This window comes from Littorina saxatilis, linkage group LG2 (assembly GCF_037325665.1).
Source record: "Littorina saxatilis isolate snail1 linkage group LG2, US_GU_Lsax_2.0, whole genome shotgun sequence".
Classification (NCBI taxonomy): domain Eukaryota; kingdom Metazoa; phylum Mollusca; class Gastropoda; order Littorinimorpha; family Littorinidae; genus Littorina; species Littorina saxatilis.
This window is the reverse complement of record NC_090246.1, coordinates 60,858,989-60,886,722: the sequence shown is the minus strand read 5'-3', so window position 1 is coordinate 60,886,722 and position 27,734 is coordinate 60,858,989. Positions and strand designations below refer to the sequence as shown.

Genomic DNA, 27,734 nt, shown 5'->3' with positions numbered 1-27,734 from the left:
TACTGCAGTGGGCTAATGCTGTTGATTGCAGCATACTGAGCATGCTTGTTTCACATGCAGTCATGAGTTAGCACATGACAATAAGACTGTGCCATATTGGGTTGATGACGAATGACAATAAAGCAAAGGCAGATGGAGTAACACTGTGCTATGTTTTTGTGAAATACTGTTTCATATTTATGTTGAACACTACATATGTCAGTTTAGAGAATAAAAATGATAGAGCTGAGATCTCCAGCATAAAGGCTACATGACTGTGCAACAGAATCAAGCCGAAGCCAAGACTTAGAGAAGGTACATTTTCTCCTGCAAAGTTAGAAACTGTGCAGACTTTATATTGAATGAAAAAGATGATGGCAAACGCAATTCCCTTCTATTCTACAAACACAGGTACCCTACAGGAGTAATGAAACAGCGGGGGCAGGCCAATATTCTATCTCATGTGCCTTCCAGTTCACTTAAACTTCCACTCCCATTTCTTCTTTTTTGCATCTATGTGTGTGTGTGTGCATGTGTGTGTGTGTGATGCAAGCTTACACTTACCTCCAGTACTCATTTTCGGTTCGCAGCCTGGTAACTTCCTTCTCCAGGTCAGGTACTTTTTCAATATCCGCTCTCAATGCACGTGTCACTGTTGCATCTTCCTCTTGACGAGTCATCTGCTCTTCCAATTCCTAAATCAAAACATTGCATTCTTATTGTCAATGTCATGTACAAAAATGCAGTTATTGTGTGAAAACCCATATTTAACTTCCACAGGTTCGATAAACTACCCCCCCCCCCCCCCCTCTTTTTTTTCTTTTTCTGCCAGTGTATTTTGATTGTAAAATATTTGTGTATGCATTCAGATGGTTTTTAGTGCAATTCTTCATTCTAATAGAATGTGATATATATTTTCTGTCATATAACCGGCCAACACTGTGAAGCAATTTTCCTTACTTTGAGGACAATAAAATCTTGGGTTTCAATATTTTTTATATAAATAATTTGTTTAATTAAAAACGACTTCACATTTTCACAACTATCAGATACTTTTCAACAACAATATAAGCCATACACAAGTCTGTGAGAATAAATCAGGCTTACACAGATCGAGAAATCCTGCCCCTTTAAAGTTAAAGGTATGCACCTCACCTTGACTTTGTCTTCTGCTGCCCGAGCTCTGCCTTTCAAAAGTTCAAAGTCTTCCATCTGTTCTGTCAAATCATTCACCCGTCTGTGGAGAGAAAACATCCAATTAAGCCAAAGCATCATTTGTTCCATTACAAAATGAAATTAAACAAAAGTAAAAACAAAAGAAAGAGAAACAGAGAAACACACACCCCTCACACAAACAAAAGCACCTGACATCACTACCTTTTTTGAAGATTAAGTTGCTCTTTTGTTTCAGCCAGCTCTGTGTCAGTAAGCCTCAGCTGCATCAAGCAGCAATCTGCCTCTTGTTTTAGTTCCATGGACTGCTGCCATGACTCTTCTTTCACCTGTTTGCAAACAATAACAAAAATATGTGAAAAGCAGAATATGTGAAAGTGCTTTTAAAATCCTTTAAAAAAAAAAGTATGTTCGATAGATTGATCCTTTGTGAGTTAAAAGGGCACACATATCTTCCTCAAAACCTCTTTCTATCCAAATAAACACCACTAATCCACCCACATCACCGCTCACCAAAACCCATATAACAGCACACAGCAGAAAAGGCCTGAAGGGGTTGGGGGTGGGGGTCATATAAGTTTCGGATTGGGCCCCTCCCACAATGTTGGTAGACCAGCTTGCTTGAAAAATCTGTGGTCAATCTGGAGAATTTTGTTTGTACGTCATATGACATTTTCTCTCATCTCAAGCATGGTTTGGAATCTGTCGCTCTCTATACATTCTAGAAATCCCAACGTAAATTGTTTTGTCTACAGACACCTGATAAGTCAGGCGAGTCAAAACAAATCACTGCAAACCTGAAAATAACTTAAAAAACAAACAAGAATATATTCAAACAAAATATGTACATAAACTGTGTCAGCCTACTGTTATATTCCTCTACGTTTTCTAGAACAGCAGCAAAACAGTAATGGGTCCTAGTATAAACCTTCTGAATGTCGTGCTCTGATGCAAGTCGCTCCCGTTGCACAGAGCACAACTTGGCTTCCAAGGCAAGGCGAATTGTTTTCCACTCTTGTCTGCCTTCAGTTAGTTCTGCTTTAGCCAATTTTTCAGATTCCTTCAACTGGCGGATCTGACTGCGCAGGTCAGAAACCTGCCCCAATTCACGCTGAAAAGGAAAAAGAAGCACATATATGTAAGCATGCGCGTGCACACACACAATTAAGTCACCTACAAATGAAAAGCTGGAACTGAAACGATAAATATGAATAGACTTGTGTACTATTCTCTCTGCTTACCATACCCGTTCTCATGCCTAAAAAGTAAAATCACAGTACAGCAAACACCGATTGACAACTTCAAATTTGAAAAGGTTTATCGGCTAGGGTATTTTGTGTTGTTGCCCAAAATGGGTTAATATCATTTACCTAAGAGCATTTCTTGACCATAATGGCTTATACACGGTAAAGTTATACACAAATCATTCTCTCTCCCCCCCCCCCCCCCCCCAACTTATAAACACATGCATTCTGACCCACTTGTCCGTTAATTTATTTTCTTAAATAACGGACTGATAATACCAACCTCTTTCTCAGATTTCACAGCTATAAGATCATTTTCAAATTCTATGCGAGCTCTCTTTTTGGAAGTGGTGGTGGCAGTCAACTGTGTCTCCACCTCAGCAAGCCTACTCTTTGTGGCCAGCAACTCAACGTCTTTCTGTTTCTGACGCTTCTCCATCTCTGAAAATTGAATAAAAAGGATTATATGAAAACTATAATGCGCTGCATCAAAAACACGGAACAATTATATATATAGATTGCTCGCAATTGGAAAATTTCAATAGTAAATTTTCATTTGATTAATATACTTACCCAATTCTCATAAATGTATTGAGTTCAATCTCACATGCTAGATGTCGAAAAACTACTCAAATTACCGGCCCTTGCAAGGGTGGTAACCAAGCTAAAAACAGACGCCATAGCCGTTGCTATGCCCTGTCCCACCTGGTTACCCATAACCCACCGCGCACCACTTGAGCACCGGCATCCGGAATAATCATTCGAGACTTCTCAAAAACCCTTAGGAAATTAAGTAGCGGGGATGGATGGGAGGGTATTAACTATGAGAATTGGGTAAGTATATTAATCAAATAAAAATTTACTATTGAAATTTTCCATTAAATTACATATTCTTACCCAATTCTCATAAATGTAGATTGCTCCTAAAGGTGGAAGGAACTTACTTATGTCCCTGAGAGAACCTGTCCTGCAGAAACTAACGAGGGCAAGGAAATTGCCCCATCAAGTTAAGAGCAGGAGATGTCCAGGAGGTAAAAAATTAATGAACACGTCATCAGACCTCCAAAGAGCTGTTGGCAAAACTTCGCATAGGCGACAGGAACACCACCAGCAAGAGAAGAACCCCAGGCTCTGGACTCCTGAACACCTGTAACACTTGTGTTCAAAAAGCCACCTGCACTCATAGGACTGTCCTATGAAAGTAGCAACACCTCTTGTGAGAGTCAATTAAGAGAAGCCTCTTTCACCTACAGTGTAAAGAGATAAGAACATGAGCTTTTAGCTCTTAGTTCCAAATGACTGAGCGCAAATCAAAAAAGGATTTTAAAACTCTAACCAGACAGTTAGAAAATCCAAATCGCCCGGAGCGAGAATCCTCCCGAGAGGAGGGAATAAAACACCAGAGGAGATTGACCAGGTTTCTGATTCAAGGAAATCTGGCCGAAAAACCGTGAAAAAACGGAACTAAAATAAAGCTCCAAGGCTACATCCTCCGGTAAACCCCAAAAACGCATGTGCCTCGCTGCCCTTCGGGGCTGAGGCCCAGATTAGAAGAACAAAGTCCTACGCGTTAAACAAGGGGACGCCTCTAAACCTCTTAAAACAAGGTCCTTTGATCATGCCCGCAAGAGCGCCATGAACATCAGAAGAGAGGCCTATTTGTTCCAAAGTAGCTGAGATAGCCGAGACGCCGGAACCTCCAAGAAGAGGACAAGCTGCCCAGAGCCAAAAAGAAACAGAGGTGATTAACCACCTGGCTTGAGAGAGGCGAGCTAAGGAGTTGCACCCCCGCTCTATACGCCAATTGGCCAAGGAGGCCAATGAGGGGCATACACAGAGAAAGTGGAGGACCTATGTGCTTCATGCACCAAGACCAGAGTCAAAACCCACGATCTGTTACACAAACAGCACAACCTCCAGCCCCGTATGCAGATGGACCAACCCGTGTGCAAGCCCTGAGAGGTCCTGCTGAGCAAGTCGGCCAGACTATAGAGCCGGCCAGGGAGATATTCCCCTGAGAAATTGATTTAGTGTGAAAGAAACTCTGTCTGACAGGGAGTGAGAACTTGCTCCTCCCTGCTAGTTCACATAGGAAGCAACAGAAGTATTGTCCGTATGCAACCGGATATGCCTGTATATAGCCAAAAAGAAAGGCTAGTAGACTGAGAGCTACTGCTCCTAACTCCAGGCAATTGAGATGCCCAAGGAGTTGAGTCTACATCCACAGCCTCAAGACTGCAATTGCCAATGTAGGCTACCATCCAGACAGAGACACATCCATGAAGCGGTCTAAGTCCGGGGGGGAACAAAGCTAGGGAAAACGCCCTGAGCAATCCAATTGGATTCCAGCCACCTACTCGCGTGGAGGAACCCACCCTGGAGGAGGACCCTCTTGTCCCAGACCTGTGAGGCCGAGTCACAAAGACTTGAGGAAAGACTAGAGGGCCAGCATAGCCATCGATTCCGTCTGACCGAGGATCAAGGCTAAGGACCTCGCAGAGGTCTGCTCTTGTGCCAGTCTGGCAGTGATAAGAGCCTAAAGCCTCTCTATTCTCTCCTGTGAAGGACAAACCTTCCAAACCTTCCAAGAGACAGTGTCGAACGGCATGCCCAGATAAAAAAAACCTGGGATGGGGACAGCTTGGATTTTGCCTGGTTCACTGAGAACGCCAGGCAAAAAGCCTGGTTCAACACCATCTGAAAGTGCAGCTGGCAAGCTGATTGACTCTGAGGTCGTCCAGAGACGAATAGCTCTCCAGAAACGGAGCCACTTCCTGTCTGCAGGAACGCATAAGGAAGGCTCGTGTGAGAGCACAGATGAAAATCTCAGCCAAAGCTGATACCTCTAGCCCATGCCGTCCCACCTCCTCCGGAGAGGGAGGAGACACTGAACAAAACACCCACTTTGTGACCGGGAGCGCATCAATGCTCTGCTACTTGTCCATGAAGGAAGGGCAAGACTGAGGCTTCTGAGTAGGCTTTAACAAAACCCCGAAAAAAGCCTGACCCTTGCTTCCTGTAACCGGTGTGAAATCAAACCCCTTGTAAAAGAAGGAGATCACACCTGGTGAAGACAGTGTGGGCATAGAACATCACTGACGAACTCATCTGCTCGGTGATGACCCTAGCCAGAGCTGCCAGCAGCACGGCTACAACCCTATCCGAGGCATCCTCCCTAAACCAAAAAGAGTCCAGGGAGGATAAGATGGCTCGTATGAGAGCACAGAGGAGAGTCTCAGCAAAAGCAGATAACTCTAGACCATGCCGTCCCACCTCCTCCAGAGAGGAGAGGGAGGAGTAACATCACGAAACCCCACATTCCCTGTGGTCTATTTATGAAGCCAAGAGACTAGTTCCAGCGGAGCGGAAAAACTAGCCCCTGGCAACGAGAATGTCTGAATCAGATCCTGAGACTTGACATTCCAACCTATCTTCTTCCGCACTAAAAGTGAGAACGAAGCAGCCTGAAACCCAGAAGCCAGCCACTGGCTAGCAGAAGGAGGAGAAGGACCATGCGCATGAAGCAGCGGGAAAGGTGTAGGCTGAAGACCACTACCCTGAGGTGAGGGTCAAGCCAAGAGTTGCGACATGTGGTAGGCAATCACCGGAGACTCGGCAAATCAAAACGATTGCGAGAAAGCCCGCGTAAACCCAAAGTCATCCGCGGAAGAGGGAGGAAGAGAGACATCCTGCTCTGAATCCGCCACCCCATCCGGGAAAAAGTAAGCTGCCACAGCTTTTTGCATAGCAAGCCTACAAGCAGTAGGCAGCGCTACACACTCTCCCTCCTCAACCGAGGAGTCCGAATCCCGACCAGCAGTTGTGTCAAAACACAAAAGGAGGGGATACAGGGGAGGTAGCGCACTAAAACTTCTGCCGATAACACCGCCAAGAGTGAGAGTGAAAAGCGTGATCAGTCTCTGCCTGCCAACCCAAACCGCCCACCTGACGTGAGGCCGAGGGGGGAGAGGGGTTGGTAGTTGGCACAGCGCCCTGCCGAGAAGGAGGGAGAGTGGGGGTACGAGACAAAGCCAAGCCCGGCCAGCTGTACCCCACCCGCTGTGCGAGAGAAGCATCCCAGTGCTGAGAACCAATCTGCCTGGTTTGAGCCACGCCGCGCCCCGAGTGGGGTGGTTCGACACAGCCGTAACCCCTGGAGGGGGGAAAGACTGAATGAGAGACACAACCGTAAACGGCCGTCCCCCACTCGTCCACCTGCTGACGTCCTGTAGCCCTACCGCTCACCCACCCCGAGGAGGAGAGGGGGGGGGTGACGGATGCTGGCTGAGGACAATGACCACTGGCAAGGCGATACTGTAGTCCGAGTCCCCACAATCCATTGTGTCAGAACACAAAGAATGGGAGACTGGAGAGTTAAGAGCAAGCTTTGTCTCCGCCTGCCACCGCTCACCTACCCCAGGGGGTAGAGGGGTAGGCAGCCGGCACAGCACCCTGCCGAGAACAAAGCAGAGCAAAGCTCATTGTTCCAAAACCGGTCTGACCAGTTTGAACCAACCCGCGACAACGAGTGCGGGCAGCTAACACAGCCCCCTGCCCCAAATGGGGCAGAGGAGGGGTATGTAACGTAGCCTGGAAAGGCCGTACGTGGCACCCTCGCTGTGCTGACTGGCTTGAGCCACGCCGCGCCCCAGATGGGGAGGGGGGTGGCTCGTCACAGCAGTAAACCCCTGGATGGGGGAGAGACGGGGTGAGAGACGCAAACCGTAAACGACCGACCCCCACCCGTCCACCTGCTGACGTCCAGTAACCCCACCACACACCCGCCCCAAGGGGGGGGGGGGGGGGGCGGTTGCCGGGCAAGGACAATAGAGGCATAGACTGAGAAGACAGTCCAACAGCGCCCACCCGATCCCGCCCAGAGGGCGGGAAAGGGTGGGCAAGGGTGGGCGGCCGTCACAGCCCCCACCCGATCCTGCGCTGAGGGCGGGAAAGGGTAGGCCACTGACACAGCCCCCTGCCCCCATTGAGGCAGAGTGGGAACCAGCCCAGGCTGTGACTTACCGTGCCCCCCCACTCCCCCTTCCAAACGGTAAGGGGGCTGCATGCCCGACTCAGCTGTGCTAAAAGCAAGGAGAGCGGGCAGAGACAGGCGGGGAGCAGGCCCCCTCTCCCAACGGAGAGAGTGCTCGTGAACAACCCAGTACTACCAGAGGCAGAAAGGGTTGAACCGAACTGGCCATTTGCACCAGACCACGGTGCGAAGCAGGAACACACACCCCCCCCCCCCCCCATCACACTGAGAAATACCGGAGGTAATCAGCTGTGCTAAAAGCAAGGAGAGCGGGCAGAGACAGGCGGGGAGCAGGCCCCCTCTCCCAACGGAGAGGGTGCTCGTGAACAACCCAGTACTACCAGAGGCAGAAAGGGTTGAACCGAACTGGCCATTTGCACCAGACCACGGTGCGAAGCAGGAACACACACCCCCCCCCCCCCCCCAACACACTGAGAAATACCGGAGGTAATCAGCTGTGCTAAAAGCAAGGAGAGCGGGCAGAGACAGGCGGGGAGCAGGCCCCCTCTCCCAACGGAGAGGGTGCTCGCAAACAACCCAGAGCCACCAGAGGCAAAATAGGGCTGAACCGAACTGGCCATTTGCACCAGACCACGATGCGAAGCTGCCAAGGAGTACGCCGCCACAGTGGGAGGGCCGATCGTGCCTGAAACAGCTGAGAAATAAACACATATTTCATCGTTAAGTCCCCCGAAAGTGGAAGACACTGACTGGTTCTCCTTAAGAGGAGAGGAGGGCTGGGAAGAAAAAACGAAACCTTACTACAAAAGCAGTACTACTCGAAGGGTCGAACGACCCGCACAGAGGTTTCTAAAAAGGGCTAACAGCCTTATTCACTTCCTGCCTAGCCCTAAGTTACTGCTTGCTATCGGCCATCTTGAAATGGCTGAAATCGTAGTCCACCAGAAAAGTAAATTTCTGAGGCAGCTGTAAACAAGCAGCTAACAAACAACAATTCAATTCAATAAAAAAAGGGCAGGTCTCACCAAAAGAAAGGCGAACAGGTAAAGGCCCCCCCCCCCCCCCCCCCCAAGCCCATAACGTCACAAAGACAAGGGCTAGGGAAAGCCAAGTGAGCAGACGAATTCCGCACGTCTGACGTGTGTCGTCGAAAATGATTATTCCGGATGCCGGCGCTCACGTGGTGCGCGGTGGGTTATGGGTAACCAGGTGGGACAGGGCATAGCAACGGCTATGGCGTCTGTTTTTAGCTTGGTTACCCAGGGATCGCGTTTACCGGTAATTTCCGGTATTTTACCGGTTAAGATTCGCCAATACCGGAAAAAAAAGTGGATGTCGGTCAGACGTACCGATTGTTATTTGGTTTGACCGGTAAAAAAAAAAGTAGTAATTACAAAAATCGTTTGTCAGTACGAGGGGGAGAGAGAGAGAGACAGAGAGAGAGAGAGAGACTCAGACTCAGAACTTTATTACAAAAGGAGAGAGAGAGAGAGAGAGAGAGAGATTTGGATGGCTTGTTGTGACAGCGCTACAATGTTGCGATTATGTCTCCATTGATGACACTTGATGTAAAGGTGTCAAACATGACGTCAAAAATAACAAGGAGGCGAGCTCCGAAATGTCTTTCAGTACGATTGTGCCAGATCTAAAGTATTTGCTAGCAGATTATTTTGAGCAATGTAGGTGATCAGGGAGCGGAGAAATCTTTCTTGTCGCCGAGAAAAAGATCTACACACACAGACATCAGACATCATACTTTTCGCGCCATTTCTTTCGGTTCCGGGTCCATCGTAAAATCTTTCAGTTTATAACGGACGGCGTGTTACTATAGCCGACATAGCATCATACCGGGAAATCACGTACTCACACCAGCTTAGATCTTTGTCCACATACAGTTGATTATTGTGAGGCGAAAGTGAAACTGTAACAGTAAGTAACTAGTGAGTAAGTCTTCCAGTTGCGTGATTACTATTTGCTTTCCTATTTTATTTCGGAAGTCTCTCTCTCTCTCTCTCTCTCTCTCTCTCTCTCTCTCTCTCTCTCTCTCTCTCTCTCTCTCTCTCTCTCTCTCTCTCTCTCTCTCTCTCTCTCTCTCTCTCTCTCTCTCTCTCTCTCTCTCTCTCTCTCTCTCTCTCTCTCTCTCTCTCTCTCTCTCTCACACACAGCGGCTGCTGATGTGTCACTGTCAAGTTGTGCGACAGTTGCTTTGAGGGGGGTGGGGGGAGAAAAAACGTCCGCATATCACTGACATTGATAACCATTGATTTAATGTATTGTAAGTCATTGTTTGTCTTTTACTGGTTGCCTTGGCAAGCTTACCGATTTTCGTGAGAGCCTTGTAGCCAGCTCATGACGTCATACCGTTTTGAAAAATACCTAGCGCGATCACTGGTTACCACCCTTGCAAGGGCAGGTAATTTGAGTAGTTTTTTGACATCTAGCATGTGAGATTGAAGTCAATGCATTTATGAGAATTGGGTAAGAATATGTAATTTAATTCAAGAGGAGAGCAACTTGCGTGAAGAACAGTGCAAAATAGCCTGACAAAACGCCAGCTGGGAAAGCCTATTCATCGCTGACTGCAGCCTGGTTGTCGAATGTATCCATCACCACTATTTTCTGTGCATAAAAGTTTGACAATGACAGTCATTCATTCCATCACTGTTTGATACCTTTTGTGTTTGGTATGTACTGAGCTAGTGACAATTTTGGCAAGCAAGTGACTTTCCTGAAGTTACTTGCCCAGCTGGCGAGTTAAAAGTTTTGATATTAAGCCATCGCTGTGTGCCCAGTTTAACCCCTAGCATATAACCACATCATGTTCCAAATAGACACTAGTTCTGGGGACAGAAAAACCAAGTTAGCATAGCATAGCATTGCAGTTGAACTTTTATGTCTGTCTTTTCTGCTGCGTTTACTGAAATTATTGTTATTCAAATGACAATCATTGTCCTAATAAATTCACAAACACATATTGAGACTGTAATTATCATTGAAATTAGCCCTAGCTGCATAACATTAACACTTACTTCACAGGCCCAATAAATCTATTTTGTAGCATGCTGTTGATACAACAAAACAATACAAACAATAAATCCAATACAGATCTAGCTTCTAGTCCATTACCTAAAATATCTCTGATGGATCTGGCAGAGGCAGTCTGTTTCTCCTCAGATCTGGGCTTCGACTTGGAGTTGGAAAACACCTCGGCATCCAGATTACGCCTGAAAGATGGCTGTTCTATTCTGCTGCCACTGCCCAAAATGAAGGCATCAAAGTCTTTGCGCATCCGTATTACTGCAGTGCTGTCCCCTGGTGACTCCATGGTGAAACAAGCTTTGGTACAATGGTAGTGGCACTGTGTCTGTCTAGGCCTGATGGATATTCTTTCGTCAGTTCAGGTCATCCTCAGGTGAAAAGCCTGTGCAGGTGAACACACACTCACAACCCCTCAGTTACATACATAGCTACAAAGTGCGCATTAGACATGACATGAGATGAAGGATGCAATAAACTGACTTTTATAAAATCTTAATAACAGTACTCTAGATGTTGATTCATAAACATTCTACCTAGAGATATGTATAGTCAATACACATCTATGATTCTACCCGAGTACATTTTCTCCAATTTTAGCCCACTCGAGCTTGTTCCAATTTTTCCTCTGCCTCCTCTTCTTTGCCAATCGACTTTTACAAACCTTCGATAAAAGAAGACGCTCAAAAGAGCTTAGTCATGTCAACCGAAAGTATGTATTTCCATTCTTTGAGACCACATTTTTTACACAGCAATAATCGACAGTCGTGACATACCCAGGGTTGTTTCTCTGCTGTTCCTCAAATGTACCGCTGTCTTAGCCTACGACCTTCACCTTACATTCACTTCCGGTACGACTCCTCCCCCCTCCCCTCCCCCGTTTCCTGCCTCCCCTTTCTACACTCTTGAGTATTGGTAATAAGGTGTTTTGAAAACACTACAAAACGATCTTAAAATGGTCTTAATTTTGTAACAAATTACAGCATAGACAGTGTGTGTGTGTGCATGTGCACGTGTGTGTTACAAATCTTTACTGTATAATGCTCTTATAAACCTACTTGTTCTAATCACTTAAAAAAGATCTTCCTAAATATAATGCTCTCTTCACATCCCGAGGTCAGTCTAGTCGCACAGAAGCTAAGCTTTCAAATTTCAGCCCATCTTTGTTCATAGCAATGAATCACAAAAGGGTCGCAGTTTCATGCGTTATTTGCAGAGAGAGGTTTGTTTGACACGAAAACAGAGCGAGGTCACGGACGGAGTGACCTTTCAACAAACACGAGTTAGCTCCCTTCGCCTTGCAGACGAAAATAAATCTATAAAAAAAAGTATAACATTGACGTTTAATTTGTGGATAAGAGCACAGAAGTTTAGTCGTCAGTGGTTGCTTCCTGCTTGCACAATTTCGTGGTTTGTTTCTAGTTTTTCGAATCTTTTTGTTGTGGTAGAGGTGTTTCCATTTTTGGAAAGTCAGGCACTTTCCAAGATGGCGACCAGGCCATAGGCGAGTTGAAGTGTTGACAAATGGAGACTTGGATGCCACAACGCTGCTGTTTTTATCGATAAACCGCCATCTGTTTGTGCGACAGTAACTTTTTATGTGTAAATATGTCGTATTTTTGGACGATCCGAATGTTATTTGTGGGTAATCGTCTCTTGTTCCTACAGAAATGACTGCATTGATTTCTCATTTCCTATCAACTTTTGATCAAAACATGACATTGCACCCCATAAGAAATTTGTGAGGTAAGTTCGGCTGACATCATTTGTGCTCGTTCTCCATGGAGATAAAATGGAGCAGCAGCTGAAAGAGCGCATCGTGTTTTTGCGGGCTACTCTCAATAAACAGGGTCTCGATGTTGATAAGCTTGTCGCCATCCTCAAAAGAGATCAACTGCTGCCGCCTGAACGTGTTGCTGGGATCGAAAAGCAGGCGACGAGCGCTGACAAATTGGATAGATTAGTGGATGAGATTGTCACTGCCAAAGACAGCACTTATCATAAGCTGTTAATGGCAGTAGAGCACTGCGTACCACCAGCTCTTTCTCCTGCTTTTGTGACACCACCACCGTACGGTCACAACCACAGAACTGCACCTCAAGGCACAGGTATGGTGTACGGATGAGAAGTTATCAAAGTTGTGTGTGCATATGTGTGTTCGTGCCCATATGTGTGTGTGTGTGTGTTTCTTAATACGGAGTGGCTCGAAAACTGGTGAGTCGGTTACAGAGCCCCTAGGCTAGACAACCGGCAGTCACGGGTATCTCACAAAATAGACATTTCTAGTTTTTTTCTGTCCTGGCAAGTAGGACCTATCCGTAAGACAAGAGCTCAGTTGATAGCGAACTGTGCTAAGGTTTGTGATATTGAAGGTTTGAGCCCTGTTTTAAGAACAAATCTTTTTAACTTCCTATTTTTTCCTTCATTTAAACTCTCCATTAAATTCTTTATTTTGCTCTATTCTTTATTCCAAAGCATTTCTGTGATCGAACTGAGATTGCAACAACAAAGCTCACGAGTCACTAATTTGGCAGATCATGTGAACCAAGTAACGTGTGAATCACTGGTCCTGGGGCAAGAAGCAGCATTATAGTTATCATAAATCATTGACATGGAAACAAAAAAAACAAAAACAAATTTGTTTCACTTATGGCAAAACATAAAGTCTGCTTCGCATCGAGTTACTCCGACCTATGTCTCTACTTCGACAAAATCTCTGACACCTGCGAACCGCATCTCTCGCTCATCAGTGATCGCGCTATACAAGTCTAAAACTGATTTCCGGCTTCTTCATTAATCTTTCTCCAAAAAGCAAAGACTCCAGTTCTTTGAATTGAACTATCTGGATTTGATGAGTTGCAGGGGCCAATTTTGGCCATCGTTAGAAGAAAATCTAAATGAACGACCCATTGGACCTCGAAAAATAAAGGTAGCTTGTGGAGAGTGCCAGTCCCCTCGCCTGGGGGCTCCGTAAACGACTCGCTGGATCTTGAGCCACGACCTTCTTACTAACAGTAACAGGCAAAAGTTTGAACTATTAGAATTTAGAGACATGTATTTAGTGTATAGTGTTCCGTTCTTGACCAGTAGCTCTGAAATTCAGATGTATGTACAGTGTATACATGTATAGAGATCTCTCCTCTGTATAAAACTGGTACCAAAGCGCAAATGATGAAAAGTATTTTTACTATTTTAGTTATCTTTTTTCTTGCATTTTACTTACATTATGATTCAAGTCTACCTTTAAAAAAGTCATTTACCATTCAGATGTCCTGTATGCTGTCAGTGTCACAGCTTTTACCTAGAAATGTGTCGGTGAATGGCTAAGGGGAGACTGCATTAAATGTAGCATACATTTTACATTTAGTCAAGTTTTGACTAAATGTTTTAACATAGAGGGGGAATCGAGATGAGGTTCATGGTGTGTGTATGTACACTGTGTGTGTGTGTGTTTGTGTGTGTGTACAGCGATTCAGCAATAACTACCGGACCGATCTGCATGAAACTTTACATGAGAGTTTCTGAGTATGATATCCCCACACAATTTTTTTGATGTCTTTGATGACGTCATATCCGGGTTTTTGTGAAAGTTGAGGCGGCACTGTCAGTGTCACGCTCTAATTTTCCAACCAATTTTGTTGAAATTTTGGTCAAGCAATTTTCGACAAAGGCCGGACTTTGGTATTGTATTTCTGCTTGGAAGCTTAAAAGTTAATTGATGAGTTTGCTCATTAAAGTTGTCATTAAAATCAAATTTTCGCAAAGAGATTCAAAATTGATTGCCTCGTATTCTTCATCAAATTCTGAATCAGAAAATATAATACATATGTCATGTTTACTCTTAAAATGTAATCACAATTAACGAAAATAGGTTAATTAGTACTACGATTAAAATGTAAGAAATCGATCCAAAAATGATTTCATCTTAATTTCTTATCCATTATCATTTCCTGAATCCAAAAACATATAGATATGATATGTTGTATTCAAAACAACAAGCTCAGAAAGTTTAAAAGAATACAGAAAAGCGCGCTTTCCTGCTCAGCGCAATACGCTACCGTGCTATTCTAGCTTGTCAATTTCACTTCGTTTTGCACGTGAAAAGTGAGCGATTTCTTTCTCGCGGGGATTGACGAACCTGTCTTGTCTTAGTGAAAAAAATGAGGTGCGTTCAGTTTCATTCTGTGGGTTCGGCAGCTTGACTAAATGTAGTAATTTCGCCTTACGCGGCGACTTGTTTTGATTTATATGAGTGAACCTTCAAGTGGAAGAAACAGGAGACTTATTTATATAATAAGAATAAGATACAAGAACAACGAAAATAGGCAGCCTGAGAGTGAGAGATTAAATAAAAAGAAACAAAAAGAGATCTGAATCTGATATTACCATAAAAATAGACGATTTAATTAATTGCCTTACTTAATTATTGTCCCATCGCTGGGAAATTCTGGTCGCTTCCTCCCAGTAGAAAGCTAGCAGCAACAAGATTACCAAGTCATCATTCTGTCATAAGTAAGGATTTGTATAGAAATGTGTAATCATTTAAGAAGAGGTTAATCAATGTTTCTCTCTTCACAGAATCATGCTCAACATCGATGACATCAGACTCTGATGAAGATGGCATCCGAGGCCGGATACCCAGTTTGAATGGTAAGTTAAAAAGTAAAAACAACAACAAAAGATACATTTGGAAAACAATATCTGTTAGTGTTACCCTTGTCATGGTATTGGTGGACAAATTTACTGAAATAGAACAGACAATGCTTCTTGGGATGACTTACCACCACAAGTATGTCTTGCGTGCGAAGAAAAACAGTGAGAAGTTGGTTTGCTGAGAGAAATTGAAAAGTCATTTCATTTTTTTTCATTTATTGTCCCATCGCTGGGAAATTCGGGTCGCTTCCTCCCAGTGGAAAGCTAGCAGCAACGGGGTCGCGCTACCCTAAGGTGTCTGCGTGTTTAGGTGTATTCAGCCACCTGCACTTATGGCAGAATGACCAAGGTCTTTTACGTGCCACTGTGGTGACACGGGGGTGGGACATGGCTTCCGTCTCTTAGTCTGCACATAAAGTTGACCCGTGTCTGTCCCGGCCCGAATTCGAACCAGCGACCTTCCGATCACAAGTCCAGTGCTCTACCAACTGAGCTACCGAGCATGAAACGGACAGGTTATCGGTCAGAAAATGTCAGGTTGTCTGTGTGATAATTATATTTCACTCACCACCAGCACTCTTTACACACAAAAACTAACACACACACACACACACACACACACACACACACACACACACACACACACACACACAAACAAACACACACACACATGCCCTCATACACTCATACTACACACATCATGTAGTCAACTACCATAATTTCAACCGTTTAGCCGATTTTTTTAATTGTTTTAAAGACTTACACAAGTTGCAGGAGTGGCAGTACATGTACATTTAACTGATCATTTCAGGTAATTTACCAGTACAAATCTTAAAATACACTATACCCAAAAACAAAATGGGCAACTGATATACCTACTGATAGATTTTGTTCCCTATTTGCAGATAGCTCAGTTGGTGGTAACATGCTGACTTTGAAACCAGTTTGTCACTAAAGGTGGGGGTTTGACCTAATGTTTGGCAAGGGATTATAATTCACAGAGTCAACTTATTGCATACTATTGTTGGTGTCTGAGCAAAGGGGAAAAGCAACCCAAATTTCAGTGAAAAAACGCACAGGACTGTATGAAAATTGACCTAACCTTAGCTTACATTACCATACCATTACGATTCTCCCCTTATAAATAGTACAGTGTAATCACTATGTATGTTTGACATGAATTGCCTGGTTCAGTGGTTGGCATGGCAGTGACCAGTTGTTTTTGTTTGCGTGTGTGTGAGATCCACAATTTATACCTGCAAAGAAATATATAGATCAATTTGAAAATGGCTAGCATAATCATTTTAAGACCAATAACTTGAATAAGTCCTGTGGCCTTACAATATCATACACACCAACTATATTTGGCATTTCTGGTCATTTGTTTGAGTTTGTACCATCAAGTGATTAATAATAACAGAGTGTGACTCATCAGTTCATTTCTAGGCCAAAACTACCATTGTAGTAGACTGTGGTTTTGGAAAGACTGCCAGAAATTGAGAATAACAGGTGAAGCTACAATGAGAGTAGAGTGTCAGTGTTGGTTTGCACTATTCACTGGTTATTTTTGTATAGTGTATTTTTTAACAAGGTAGATTTATTTGATATTAGTTGTCAGTGTAAGTGAAGTTAGGCATCATTATTTCCCCCAGTCCAGTACAGTATGGCTTGACTTGGCTTTTTCAGTGGTTGAGGCCCATAAGGGCCTGTTCTGTGTCACCGTTCCAAAGGTGATATAAAAAAAAATACACAAAAAGGTGGCAATACACTGCGATGAACGCAAATAAAAATCTTTGTCATCATTTTCACGAGTTTTCATTCACAAACACCTGGTAAATAAATCTCATGTTCCCCATGCAATAACTCGAGGTGGTGAATGGGTTTGAGCTTTCATGTGAAACGTAGATTGTCAAAGTAAAAGCCAATCAGGCTGATTGTTTGATGTGTGGAACCATCGTGGCTTTGGATTTGTGTTTCCGAGGACAACGATTGTAAGCATTCACTCTCAAAGACCCAATCAATGTTGATAATTACCGGGGCGACTCATGGTCAATTTGCAACTTATCTCTGTAATCGCAAAATCCACAACGAAAAGTCATAAACACTTAAAAGAAAAGAAATATGCTCAACACTTACTGAATTCACAGGTATGATCGCAGCTCTGTACATTTTCAATCAATCAATCAATATGAGGCTTATATCGCGCGTATTCCGTGGGTACAGTTCTAAGCGCAGGGATTTATTTTTTTAATTTTTTAATTTTTATTCTATACAATTTATATTGCGCACATATTCAAGGCGCAGGGATTTATTTATGCCGTGTGAGATGGAATTTTTTTTTTACACAATACATCACGCATTCACATCAGCCAGCAGATCGCAGCCATTTCGGCGCATATCCTACTTTTCACGGCCTATTATTCCAAGTCACACGGGTATTTTGGTGGACATTTTTATCTATGCCTATACAATTTTGCCAGGAAAGACCCTTTTGTCAATCGTGGGATCTTTAACGTGCACACCCCAATGTAGTGTACACGAAGGGACCTCGGTTTTTCGTCTCATCCGAAAGACTAGCACTTGAACCCACCACCTAGGTTAGGAAAGGGGGGAGAAAATTGCTAACGCCCTGACCCAGGGTCGAACTCGCAACCTCTCGCTTCCGAGCACAAGTGCGTTACCATTCGGCCACCCAGTCCATCCATTTTCAGACTGGAAGAAAAGCGTCAACAAGCTACGTTTGACGTCACATACAAGTTTGACGTGTTATCTCGTGCTACTGTGACGATGCTTTGTGGCCTGGAGTTGGATTCTTAAAATTCGTCTCCCTGTGGGTTATTGTGCATTTTGTTGCACAACCAAAATGATGACAAAAACGATGTTTGGTAGCTTGTTGTCAGACCAGCACTTTGTTGTTGGTCCTCGGGGAGCATATCGCCTTTTGTCTCATATTTATCAACCGCGGCCTTGGTCGATAAAGATGAAACAAAAGACGATATGGTCCCCTTGGACCAACAAAAAAGGTGGTCTGTCAACAAGCCACCAAACATCTTATAATGTCACAATCTGGGAATCTGAGTTATATTTTGAGGGTAGATTTTGCCTGGGTGCGTCCAGTCTACTCTTGAGGCTGTTGACTGTGGGAGCAGTGACCACAGAGTCTGGCAGATTGTTCCACAGGTTTACAACACGATTGTTGAAGAAGTTTTGTTTAATGTTCAGTCTACATCAAGGTTTCTTGAACTTGACAGAATCACTTAATTAGCTTTTCTCCTTCCTTATGTGGTAAAGGCGACGAAAAGACACTCTTTGGAGTGAGGACCAGCTGAAAGTGTCCTTTTGTTGAAGTTGGCTTTTCATGGCAGGTATATTTTGGTCAAGATAAAAGACAAAGGGTACCGGTACAAAGAATGTGTCTTGTCATTGGGAGGAGTCCTCTCATGGAGGGGTCTCATATCACAGGTACCACTGTGGTAAGGAAAGAATCAAACAAAATTGAGAAGTCTTAAGTTGATAAGTCTTATTCATTGAGGTGTTTGAGGCTAGCATGGGGTAAATAGCTGTGATTATCAGCACAATGTGGAATAAATTAAACATGGGTTCTGTACTTACATATCTATGAATAAACAGTGTTTGGTTGTTGATATTTGAGTTGCAGAATGCTGGGTCAGATGATGTTTTAGAAATAGTTTTCACTTGGTCAGTTGACTATGTTTGAGTTGAAATTGACATCAACGTTAAGAACTAGAAATGAACTTGTCCAAAAAAAATCAAGTACAGGCCCAATACTATTGGTGAGGTTCAAAACTCCAGTAACTAGCAAACCGAATAGGGTAGGTCTGAGAGTAGATCTAGCAAAATAAAAACAGTTGCACAAAAGAACTAAGCTCAAGACTGTGCTGATTTTCAACACAATCAAAAGGCAGAGAAAGACTGAGCTGTGGGTTTTAGTCCCCAGACAGAGAGGGAGGAAAGGACTAGGAGGAAAGAGAGGGGCTGGTGTGTGCACAGTTAGCAACACAATGACCTTGTGAGCACAGGGTGTTTGACCCATCAATTTATTGATTGCCACCGGCAGCTTAATTGCTGTCCTGCGTCTCCTGGCTGTGCCATAAGTTCCACTCAACCCTGTTGTAAATGGAGCCCCTTCAAAGAGCGGGCGGGCTTAAAAGTATAAAACTGCGAGTGAATATCCATCTTGTGTAGCTTTCGCAAACACAATCATTTTTCTGTGGCCTCCATCATTCTTTGATTTCAAGTCTTATGTATTCCTATGAAAGTAGAACACAACCATTGCAAAATGCTTTTTGACTCACCTTACCAATCAAGCGAGTTTTAGTACTGCAGATAAGTGTTTGTATGGAAGGCTGGTGTGAGTGTGTGTGTGTGTATGTGTGTGTGTGTGTGTGTGTGTGTGTGTGTGTGTGTGTGTGTGTGTTCATTACGTTATAATCAGGACCCCAGAACGAGTGTACATAGCATGCTTATAGCAAAATGATTCAGGCTTTGAATTTTGATAATGCACTTTAACTTTAAGAGAAAATGTTCCTTTGTCACGAATTTTGGGAAGAGAAAGAAGTAGCAACAATATCTCTGTGTGTGGTATTCACATGGCTGCTATGTGTGTGTGTGTGTGTCCATGTGTGTTTAATCTCTGTTTCTCTGAGTCCGACTGTCTGTTTATGCAAATGATCCAGACACAATACAATTTCATGATATGTTGACCTCATTCATGGGAGATAACAAAGCTCCCTTGGGAAGTAAGTGTGTGGTTGGGGAATGACTTCTGGATGTTAACTCCAAGAAGAGATATATGGGGGTGGATGAGTGAAGTGGGGGGATGGGGGGGGGGGGGGGGGGGGGGGAGGCAATGTATGACGGCTGAGGCAACACTGTTTCGTTTTGTACTAAGAAAGTTAACATGTTTATGTTTTACCAGTATAAAATAATAAAGGAAACCATTGAGCTCATGAATATTTTTCTTGTTTTGTTAGTTAACTGGGGGATGAAAAGAAAACAAAGTAAAACCAAAAGGTGCTAAAACTCAAGGATAAAACAATAAAAAAAGAGGTTCAAATCAATGACAACAGATGACACTCAGAAGGGTAAGAAAAATAGACCTATAGCTTTTATTGCAGATGGCAGGTCATTCAGCTGCAAGCTTTGTTCCTGTGAGCCCTAGATCAGTAAATTTGCATGAGGTAAACTACCAGCACTTGGATGATTTCCCATGATCACTTCGTGGATTATGCAGAGATGCCAGTGCAATATTCAGGGGCGGGCAATCGTCCGATTTTTGTGTGAAAGGAGTGAGCTGGTTTTGCGACAGAACAGTTCTGAAGCCCTGGTTCGAAACTGGGTTCACTGTGATTTTTGATGCCCATACTGGATGTTGCTATAACTACCTCATCATGCACTAGTTCCTTTCAAACCATTATGTCACTGTCAGGAAGCAACCGTTCATGCATGAAGATGACCAAGAATTCTTTATTACATTTGGTCAAGTTTTGACTTAAGTTAATAGCTGTATTGGATTCTGTATTATTTCATGAATCCAAATGTACAGATATTTCATGTTCATTTTGAAAATGTACTCAAAAGAAGAGAAAATCAGCCATATATTTGCATACTTCTGTGAGACTAGCGCAGCCAGACTCAGTCTTCGGGTTTTGACTTCCCCAGCCTCACTCGTATTGTTGAAGACTTCCTGGGTTTTCAGTGTTGATGTTTTAGTTACAGGCGGACAGATTGACTAAATGTTTTGATATATATATCGCTTCACCGACTTGTTTTTGTTGGCTCTTAGATATTGTTTTAGTTCAACTTGTCTGTTTTTGTTGCTGGTTTACTAAAGGAGCACTGGACTGGAATGTGCTAAATGACAGCTAGGGGTTATTTTTTTTCTTTTCGGTAAAGAACAATTTCGTTTTACTTCTATTTAAAAGATATAACTAGATGTTTTGTGCAGTGTTATCAAGTACGTGTAGTGTTTGGTCTTATCAACTTGGTAGTTAATGTGGTGTTAAATATGCACATGACCATTAAACCAGAAGGAATAGGTCTGCCCTTCCCCCTTCCACTGGTTTAGAAAAAAATCAACCAGTGATATGGGAATATAAAGAAAATGCAATAATATGGGGAGGAGGCCAGGATAGCTTTAACAATAACATGTGGCAGACCCGGATGTTTATGTTTTCTATTGTTCTACTTATAGTGATAAAGAGGGGGGGGGGGGGGGGGGGGGACACGAACACAAACTTTGCTGTCCTTATATTGTGTCGATTTAGGTTTGGGTTTATGTTCAGGACAGAAGATATGAAACAAGGTTTGACAGAGCCAACACCCTGTGTGACCTTTTCAGGGTGTTCTTTTTTGTGTAATGCCTTACCAGGGGTGTAAAAAGAAGGGTTACATTGTACGAGTTGTGACCAACATTAAACTTGCATGTATTCATCTTTTTTTTCTGTAATGCTTTGTGAATATGTGTGTGTTCAAAGCTAGTCTTTGTGCCATAGATATATAAACAGATATAGGTGTCTTGGAGTTCTGCTCTGATAAAATCAAATCTGGGCACACAGGGTCTTTAGTTTTCATTTCCTGACAAGTAAAGGTGATAGTGAGATACCCCTCCCCCTTCCCCCATTTGCATTAGCAAGCAACCTTTGCACATGTTTGCTTACATGCACTCTCACACTGACAGTAACACACTCACACTCACACATGTTTTTCTCTCACTTGCACACTACTGGTCATGCTCTCACCTAAATGGCTTATGCTCTCCCTCAAACAAAATTTGATGCCAATGTTACAAGATCAGATATGATAAAAATGACGCTACAGCGTTACATTGTCAATATCACCCCAGGCCGTTTTCAAACCATGAACAACACATAAATCTTGGGCCATCTGCTGTTTGTTATAGTTGCACATGTTTTACGTGCATATTATGTTGCGTTACCTAATTCCCATAAGCCTGCACTTTCACACATGTACACATCACAACAGATGTACTAACGGTGGGTCAAGCTGCTCGGTTCGGGCCTGTACTTTATTCTGTGTATATATATCAGATCCTGTCGCTGATCAATGGTGAGTTACACTCAGGTCATACATACAGTTAAACCTGTTGATCACGACCACCAAAGAGACCAACCGAAAGTAGTGGTTGTAGACAGAGGGTTACCAGTGCTATGGAAAGATGGAATAGGTAGTACGTAAAACTGCTGGTGATCCTTGGGGTATGTGGTCATTGTGGGCAGATGGGTGTTACCAGTGCTATGGAAAGATGGAATAGGTAGTACGTAAAACTGCTGGTGATCCTTGGGGTACGTGGTCAATGTGGGCAGATGGGTGTTACCAGTGCTATGGAAAGATGGAATAGGTAGTACGTAAAACTGCTGGTGATCCTTGGGGTACGTGGTCATTGTGGGCAGATGGGTGCTACCGAGAGATAGTCGCCAGGGCAGGTTTGACTGTGTTTAGTAACACAGTGGAAACCCCCTCTTTAAGACACCCCCTCCCCACCCCACTAACTGAAATCTTAATCCTTCCTTTCAAGGCCCTGCTTTCTCGGTGTCCGAACACCCCCGTGTGCACGCATGCGCACGATAAAGATCCCAGGGTCACAGCGAAAGCCTCAGGCCTTGGAAACACGAATACATGCATGCAAAAATATGAAGCTCGGGTGTCCGTTCGGCCAACAGCCAATAAAGTAACCATTTCAGCACTGACCCAACCCGGTCCCTAGCCCATTTCAGGTCTCCTCTAGCAGCCGGCAGCCAGCTGTCTACACCCCCCCCCCCCCCCCCCCCCCCCCCCCCCCCCCCCCCCCGCATTTTTATTTTTTATTTTCATACAAAGCCGGGTTTTCCCATGTAACATGCCCCTAATGGCTTTGCCGTGAGGGCGTAAAACTTACGTTTTCTCTCTTCCCTGCTTTCTCCAACTTTCCTTCCACTTTAAAGACTGATGCTCCTTTTTAACATTTGATTTTCTGACCTTTTTTGAGGTCTTGAAAAGGGAGTTCCACTGTACTAAAACTGTGAGATATGTATTGTGTATGTGTTGTAGCAGGAATAGGAGTTAGAAAATTTTAAAGGTACTGAACTTGTCAAATCCAGGTGCACGGAGCCCCTGGGGCTTTTAGTCATACCTCGGGCAGCTATCCGTTAGAAGAACTACCAAGTTTTATTGACTTGCACCCAAAGAGTCAAGAACTGCGATTTTTTTTACGAATTAATTTCGTACTCGGACCCGGCTGGTCTTGGCCTATTTTTGGATCTAAATTTAGATCAGGTAGATCACCATATCATGCACAAAAAGACACGTCACTAAAGCAAACTATGTCAGACGTCATCATGAGTTTGTGTAAAACAAAATGGAGGCCGGAATCACTCAGTTGAATCGAACTCCGACCAAACACCACGTAATAACTAGGTTAATTTATGCACTCGCGTGAACAAGAAACTGTCGAGCTTCACAGATGTCGTCGTTGGGTAGTTGGCTCACGTAAGTGTAGCCTATGCGATGATAAACTTTGTCTGTCTGTGCGTGTGTGTGTATGTGATAGAAACTTTACCATTTGACTAAACACCGAAATACTAATTTTACCTGGTTATTATCCAAGCAACAGCTTCAAAATATTGAAGCAATGATCAACATTTCGTTGGCACGTATGTAGTTAAAGTGTGTATCCAAAGAAAACGGGTGGTGGGGGGTTTTGGGGGGGTAAAAACAGCTGACTGATTTGTGTCGTGTGAGGTATGTAGACCAGGTCAGGGGTCAAGGTTAGGTCAGATCGCGTGAAGGATTGTGGTATAGATACAGTTATCACCGAGCTGCAGTTCGCCGATTCAAAGAAGATGACTCATGATTTCACATTGTTCGGTTTCGTAGCTCCAGAAAAATAGATAAAGAAGATACCAAAGGAGATTTCCTACAGGTTAATCTGCACAGCGTGTTTCCAGTGTCTGAAAGCGCAGTGTCGATCTGACCATCGTGTCCTCGTAAGTACTAAAAAGTAGGCTACAGACAGACAGATCTAGATCTAGTGTCTCGCACTCTTGCACCGTATCACTTATGCTTACTGTTTCTTTCTTTCTTTATTTGGTGTTTAACGTCGTTTTCAACCGTTCAAGGTTATATCGCGACGGTATGCTTACTGTGTGTGTGAATGTGTGTGTGAATGTGTGACGGAGTGATTGAGTTTGTGTTACTGTTTGTCTTACGTGAGCCGTGAAGGCTTCGCCTCTTGTTTTGGGTTTGTTTTACTACCATAGGAGGATTTTTGAACTGTAAATGCACTCAGCTGCAACAAAAACGCAAAACGAAGGCAGTGAGCTGCACTGTGCTTTTAAACATGTTGTTATGGTTGGGTTTTCAAAGAGGAAATAATGGCTTAAATGCTGGGAAAGGCACCTTCAAAATCAACTCATTAAACAAAAATGGAACAGAAAAAAGTATGATATTTAGGAGTCACTTTGAGATGACACTGTTGACTCAGATCTATGTGGATTGTTGGAAAGGGCGGTGAGTTAGAAATTTAATCATTTTATGGTAAAAAAAAATTGGGAAGGTTTTACGAACAGTCTACTAGTAGTACATGTATTCATACTTAGAGTCAAAACAATTGGGAAATATAAATACAAAAAGTTCCCATTCTCTTTTTACATTTAGTCAAGTTTTGACTAAATGTTTTAACATAGAGGGGGAATCGAGACGAGGGTCGTGGTGTATGTGTGTGTGTGTCTGTCTGTCTGTGCGTGTGTGTGTGTAGAGCGATTCAGAGTAAACTACTGGACCGATCTTTATGAAATTTGACATGAGAGTTCCTGGGTATGATATCCCCAGACGTTTTTTTCTTTTTTTCGATAAATGTCTTTTATGACGTCATATCCGGCTTTTTGTAAAAGTTGAGGCGGCACTGTCACACCTTCATTTTTCAATCAAATTGATTGAAATTTTGGCCAAGCAATCTTCGATGAAGGCCGGACTTTGGTATTGCATTTCAGCATGGAGGCTTAAAAATTAATTAATGACTTTGGTCATTAAAAATCTGAAAATTGTAATTAAAATTATTTTTGTATAAAATGATCCAAAATTACTTTTATTTTATTCTTTATCATGTTCTGATTCCAAAAAACATATAAATATGTTATATTTGGATTAAAAACAAGCTCTGAAAATTAAAAATATAAAAATTATGATTAAAATTAAATTTCCGAAATCGTTTTAAAAACAATTTCATCTTATTCCTTGTCGGTTCCTGATTCCAAGAACATATAGATATGATATGTTTGGATTAAAAACACGCTCAGAAAGTTAAAACGAAGAGAGGTACAGTAAAGCGTGCTATGCAGCACAGTGCAACCGCTACCGCGCTTAACGGGCTCGTCACTTTCACTGCCTTTTGCACTAGCGGCGGACTACGGTCATTGTGAAAAAATGCAGTGCGTTCAGTTTCATTCTGTGAGTTCCACAGCTTGACTAAATGTAGTAATTTCGCCTTACGTGACTTGTTGTTGTTGGAATGTGAAAATACCGTTTTAGGTGTGAGTGGTTCGTGTGAGTGGTTCGTGCTGACTTTTAATCTGAAACCATTTCAGCCCAGATCACCTTAGCATCAAACCAGGTGATAAACATACTAAAAAGCATGCTAAGTAAAATGTTCGAACAGGATCCTGAGTAATTTCTATCAAAGCTCTGAAATCAGTTCTGAAGTGTTTTATACCCTTTTAGAGAAGTTCCCTGTGAGTATAGTTTTTGTGCAAGAAATTATGTTGAACAGAAACCCTAAAACAGATCAAGGATGGTATCCAATGATTGAAACAAAATGTTGTGGTGCACTCAGAACCTGGAAAAATGCGTGACTGGACATTTTTTGCTATGCATTTATGAGAAATGGCACAGTAAAAATGGGATCTCATTATTTCTCATCCTTTGAAAATGCCCAGAACGCAACAAAAAATCCCTTAAAAGAAAAGCAGACTGGAGTATGTGACTAATTCCGCTTTTGTTCTGTTAAAATCAGTGGAAAGGCCTGTATTCTAGATAGAAAGCTGACAGGCATGACAGAGAAAGTGATGTATGGTTGTAATTAGGGGAGAAAGTTTTGTAATGAATGCATGGGGCCTGTGGTGGTGCATGACCCACCCTGTTAATCAATCAGGGAATTCGTCCTCTTGTCACTACCACCTTGAAACTGAAAGCTTTGGCTTACTGACAGTAAGGTTGACGCCTGTCACTGTCAATGGCAGTGTTTTTGCAAGTTACAAGCTTGGAAGATATGTAAGTCTGTTATTTTGAAATCAGTGGGTGATTCTTACATTCAGTGTTCATGTAGCCTTGCAGCAGAATCTGTGAAACTGTGTAGGTTGAAAAATACTATGCTCACACTCACAGTCACAGTCAGCGTTCATGTTTCATGGGAAGTAAGGCAAGAAGGAATCACAGTCAGTATTGACGTTTCAGTGTCACCGCATATTAGGTTCTCTTGGGTTGGCTTCAGTGGAAGAGCTTGATGATGTTCTGGGTGTTTTTAGTGCTTTTGTTAGCTGACAATGGTCTTCTGACTTCAGTATTGATCGGAGTCTTGTGCTGGGAAAAACGTTTCATCCTTTTGCCATCACTCTTGGAGGATACAACCATTACCTGACAGTTTCAAAATGCATGTAGTTCTTTCTTTCTTTATTTGGTGTTTAACGTCGTTTTCAACCATTCAAGGTTATATCGCGACGGGATGCATGTAGTAATTCTAGTGGTTGTATGCTGAAAGAAGTCTTCATTATTGATTCATGGATCTTGAGCAGTGAAGACTATAGTTGTCACCTTTTTATCCTTGCTGTGTTTTAGTACTTTTAGTTGCGTGTGTATTTCTCTTTTGTCCTAATTTCACTTCACAAATCTGTCTGAAAATTGATTGACTTGATTGACTGCAAATACCTCTTTTGTCTTAATTTGATGGTGTGTGTGTGTTTGGTGTGTGAGCACACAGAACTTGGATTTTTAAAGCCGGAACATATGAAAGAAGGAAATTCAGAGTAACAAAGGTCAGTCAAGCTCTGGCTCACCTCAAAGCTAGTACCTTGTGTTTGATGACGATTATGGTCTCATCCCACATCTGAATGAACAGTGCCAATGTTTTTCATTTCTGCTGCTTTAAGTTATGTTTGGATGATTGTTTTGTTTTTTGGGGGATGACTCTTTGTAACATAGCATAGATTTAACAATATTAAGCAGAATTTGAAGCATGTAGTACATGGTTGTGTGAAAATATCTGTTGCAGACACTCGTGGCAAAGAAATACCGGCTGGCTATGGCAAGGTGAGCAATATCCTGAATAACGGGCCATTTGACCACTCAAATACCAGCAGCAGTTTTCCTGGTCTCAATGACCGCTACTCTCCGTTCCCCAGCAGTGATGAACGACACTCGCCCCTAGACATACGCAAACCGCTGGGCTCGGACAATCGTCTGGACTGGTACCATATCAAGGTAAGTGTTTTGGGCTGAAGTCTGGACTGTAGTGACTATAGTGTGTGTGTGCATGTGAAGTTGAGTGTTAATGTTGGAGTGTGTGCATGCATGTTTATGTGTGTGTTTGTTTATTTGTTTGTCTGCTTGCAGACATGTATATGTATTTGCTTACAGGCATGTGT

At 43.1% G+C, this 27,734-nt stretch overlaps 2 protein-coding genes across 3 annotated transcripts in view; one reads left to right on the top strand and one right to left on the bottom strand.

Annotated features, from left to right (window-relative positions):
- The window catches only part of LOC138959424 (mitotic spindle assembly checkpoint protein MAD1-like), a 30,395-nt gene extending 19,120 nt beyond the window's left edge, over nt 1-11,275 (bottom strand). For both annotated transcript variants that reach the window (XM_070330905.1, XM_070330906.1), the window contains exons 1-7: nt 11,202-11,275; nt 10,516-10,810; nt 2,680-2,837; nt 2,081-2,263; nt 1,357-1,481; nt 1,135-1,216; nt 544-674 (exon numbers count right to left, since the gene is read on the bottom strand). In XM_070330905.1, coding sequence (XP_070187006.1) covers nt 544-674; nt 1,135-1,216; nt 1,357-1,481; nt 2,081-2,263; nt 2,680-2,837; nt 10,516-10,714 — 878 coding nt within the window. In that variant the 5' untranslated portion in view covers nt 10,715-10,810; nt 11,202-11,275. The remainder of the gene's footprint in view (nt 1-543; nt 675-1,134; nt 1,217-1,356; nt 1,482-2,080; nt 2,264-2,679; nt 2,838-10,515; nt 10,811-11,201) is intronic.
- Nucleotides 11,276-11,752: 477 nt separating this feature from the next.
- The window catches only part of LOC138959422 (disks large homolog 5-like), a 50,005-nt gene continuing 34,023 nt past the window's right edge, over nt 11,753-27,734 (top strand). The window contains exons 1-3 of the mRNA XM_070330903.1: nt 11,753-12,533; nt 15,004-15,075; nt 27,362-27,570. Of these exons, the coding sequence (XP_070187004.1) occupies nt 12,218-12,533; nt 15,004-15,075; nt 27,362-27,570 (597 nt within the window). The 5' untranslated portion in view covers nt 11,753-12,217. The remainder of the gene's footprint in view (nt 12,534-15,003; nt 15,076-27,361; nt 27,571-27,734) is intronic.